Source organism: Chroicocephalus ridibundus, unplaced genomic scaffold (genome assembly GCF_963924245.1).
Source record: "Chroicocephalus ridibundus unplaced genomic scaffold, bChrRid1.1 SCAFFOLD_92, whole genome shotgun sequence".
Lineage (NCBI taxonomy): Eukaryota > Metazoa > Chordata > Aves > Charadriiformes > Laridae > Chroicocephalus > Chroicocephalus ridibundus.
Window position 1 is genome coordinate 35,801 of NW_026961708.1, and position 3,432 is coordinate 39,232.

The 3,432-nt window shown below is 52.3% G+C and overlaps 1 protein-coding gene across 1 annotated transcript; it reads left to right on the forward strand.

Moving 5' to 3' along the window:
• The first annotated feature begins 423 nt into the window (after positions 1-423).
• Positions 424-1,383, forward strand: LOC134509565 (olfactory receptor 14A16-like). The gene has a single exon (XM_063322123.1). It carries the CDS (start codon positions 424-426, stop codon positions 1,381-1,383), a length of 960 nt encoding a protein of 319 aa, XP_063178193.1.
• Positions 1,384-3,432: the final 2,049 nt, after the last annotated feature.

A 3,432-nucleotide genomic window follows, 5' to 3' on the forward strand; every position in this document is an offset into this window, starting at 1 on the left:
CCTTCCCCAAACAGTAACAATAGTCCATTTTCTTCTTCAAGGACATTGTCAGGGGGACCATTGTCCAATGGAGAGAGGTGTAAGCACAGGAGACCTGGGTGGTGCCCAGCAGGTCACTGGTGTGCAGAGCAGCTCTCCTGACTCTGCACTAGGGCACAGAGAGCACTTTTGTCCCTCAGGGCTCAGCAGTGTTCAGGCGAAAGGCAATGGGAAAGAGAAGGATTTCTGCCCCTGCAAGGAAAGTGCCCTCAGTAGCACAAAGCTGATCTCGCAAAAAGGAGCCGAATTAAATTATACCAAAGGAAGAGAAGTCCCTTTGGGGAGATCTTTTCGGAAACAGAATGAGGTGGGGTCAAAGAAGTCTGCCTTAACTTGCCAAGGTCTTTCCCTCTTTCAACAGTCCCCCATGCCCAGACTGAACAAATGTCCAATGGCAGCTCCATCACCCAGTTCCTCCTCCTGGCATTCGCAGACACATGGGAGCTGCAGCTCTTGCACTTCGGGCTCTTCCTGGGCATCTACGTGGCTGCCCTCCTGGCCAACGGCCTCATCATCGGCGCTATAGCCTGTGACCACCACCTCCACACGCCCATGTACTTCTTCCTCCTCAACCTCGCCCTCCTTGACCTGGGCTCCATCTCCAACACTGTCCCCAAAGCCATGGCCAATTCTCTCTGGGACACCAGGGCCATCTCCTATGCAGGATGTGTTGCACAGGTCTTTTTCTTTGTTTTCTGTGCTGCAACAGAGGTTTATCTTCTCACTGTCATGTCCTATGACCGCTACGTTGCCATCTGCAAACCCCTGCACTACGGGACCCTCCTGGGCAGCAGAGCTTGTGTCCACATGGCAGCAGCTGCCTGGGGCACTGGGTTTCTCACTGCTCTCCTGCACACGGCCAATACATTTTCCCTACCCCTCTGCCAGGGCAATGCTGTGGGCCAGTTCTTCTGTGAAATCCCCCAGATCCTCAGGCTCTCCTGTTCAGATGCCTACCTCAGGGAAGCTGGGCTTCTTATATTAAGTGCTTTGTTAGTTTTTGGATGTTTTGTTTTTATTGTCCTGTCCTACGTGCAGATCTTCAGGGCCGTGCTGAGGATTCCCTCTGAGCAGGGACAGCACAAAGCCTTTTCCACGTGCCTCCCTCACCTGGCCGTGGTCTCCCTCTTTATCAGTACTGGCATATTTTCTCACCTGAAGCCCCCCTCCATCTCCTCCCCATCGCTGGATCTGGTGATGACAGTGCTGTACTCAGTGGTACCTCCAGCAGTGAACCCCCTCATCTACAGCATGAGGAACCAGGAGCTCAAGGAGTCCATTAGCAAAGTCGTTTATTGGATGTTTGTCAATGTTGATAAATTTTCCATCACTGTCCACAAATGACATCTACAGTATCCCAATGCAGGCCTGTACTCTGTTTATTGTTTTTTCTTCTTTTTTTGTGTGTTTTTTTTTTATTTGCTAGCATTTCCTGTAGTGTTGTTTATGGTTATTACATTCCTAAATAATTGTTTGTATTTAGCTCATTCTCCTGAGACATGAGCCCATCTCCCTCTGTCACCTGAAACCTGTATAAATGTTTTTCTAGCGCAATTTGAAAGCTGACTCTTTTGTAGCCTCTCTCTAATACAGTGACATCTTCCCTGTGCAGTTCCTCAAGTTTTGGCTGTTCTTCCAAAGCTGATGTCAACAACAGGCCCCGATATTTCACCCCAAAAGGGCCCGAGTAAAAAGCTCTTTGTCACAGTGGAAGCTGTTAGAGAATAAGGGTTGGACTTAGGACTCATCTGTTGTTGTCTCTTGACGGTGGAGATGGTGAATGGTCACTGAGATACTGTCATAGTGCACTGTCACAGCGTGTGACAGGGCAGAGGACATACTCCAGGAGAAGGATCTGGAGCTGCCTGGAGAGCCTGCGAGATAGGCATGGACTGTGTGCACCTTGGGTGGTCAGTGACTGGAGCCTCACAAGGTGAGCGATTGCCCGAAGTGGAGGCACCCAAAGGGAAAGCACTAAATCCAGGTACCTGCAAGGAAAGAAGATGGACACAGCCAACCCGACACAAACCAACTCCAAAAGGCACCAGCACCTTTACAGCCACCCCACCAAGAGCAGCACTTACACGACCATGAGCAACACAACTGGCCCCATCCTTTCCCCACTCTGTGGCTGATCTGATGGGAAGGTTGCATGAGTGGTCCATACATGCCCAGCCCTGCGTCTCTCCATTGCCCCGTGTCCTCCTCCTCCTCCTTCCAAGCCCACTTTGAATTGACCAGCAAAGCATGTACATACAGTCATACCGAAACCACACAAACAACAGTGAGCCCACTCACACAGCAAATAGCCAGGAGCAGAGTTGAGTAAATGGTGTGGTTTAACCCCAGTCAGCAGCTAAGCACCACACAGTCGCCCGCTCACTCCCCCACAGTACAATGAGGGAGAGGATCAGAAAGGTAAAAGTGAGACAACGCATGGGTTGAGATAAAGACAGTTTGACAGGTAAAGCAAATGCTGTGCGTGCAAGCAAAGGAAAATAAGGAATTCATCCCCTGCTTCCCATTGGCAGCCAGATATTTAGCACTTTCCAGGAAAGAAGGGCTCCATCATGCGTAACGGTGACTTAGGAAGATGGCAACGGCCCCATGGGCAACGGCCTCATCATCACCGCCATCACCCGTGACCACTGCCTCCACACCCCCATGTACTTCTTCCTCCTCAACCTCTCTGTTCTTGACCTGGGCACACAGCTGGCTAATAACAACCACAGGCATGAGCATGATGTGCATGTGGTGAGATTAACCTGAGTGAGCACAAACACCGTCAGCTGTTGCTGGGGCCTCCATGAAGGCCTGTGGGGCAGACAGTGGCTAGAGGTGACTTCACTCGGAGAGTAACGTCCCCTGGGAAACCCCCTGAATGCAGCCCTGGGGTGGGCTTCCTTGACCCCAGGTCCCTGTGTCCATTCCTCACGCCGTGGGGCACCTCAGAGAGGTGCCGAGCAGGGAGACACAGCGCGGGGCTGAGGTGCTGCCGGCCTCCGGGAGTGGCAAGAGGAGGCCATGGAGTCTGCTGCAGGGCCTCTGCCCGTGCCAGGGAAGGACTCGTGTCTCTGAACAGCCCTGCCAGAGCCCTGACAGTGCTGGCTGTGTCTCCAGGAGCAGCCTGTGTGCCACCTCACCCTCCCCTCTCTTCATGGCCTGTCCCTTTTATTACACGGTGTGACAGAAGCGCCTCTGTGGGGCATCTCACCTGTGCAGTCAGAAAGGGTTCTGCAGGCCTGAGTGGCATCGCCCTCTAGAAGATGGCATTTCTCACCTCTCACAAAGCACAGAGCATGTCTAGGGAGTAGGAATGTAGCCGGAGGCACACCCCCCTCCATGTTTCACCTCTCTGAATGTCGATCACAGGTTTTTTTAAGCACCTAACAG

Coding starts and splice junctions, on each gene's coding strand:
- LOC134509565 (XM_063322123.1), top strand. CDS start 424: ATGTCCAATGGCAGCTCCATCACCCAGTTCCTCCTCCTGGCATTCGCA.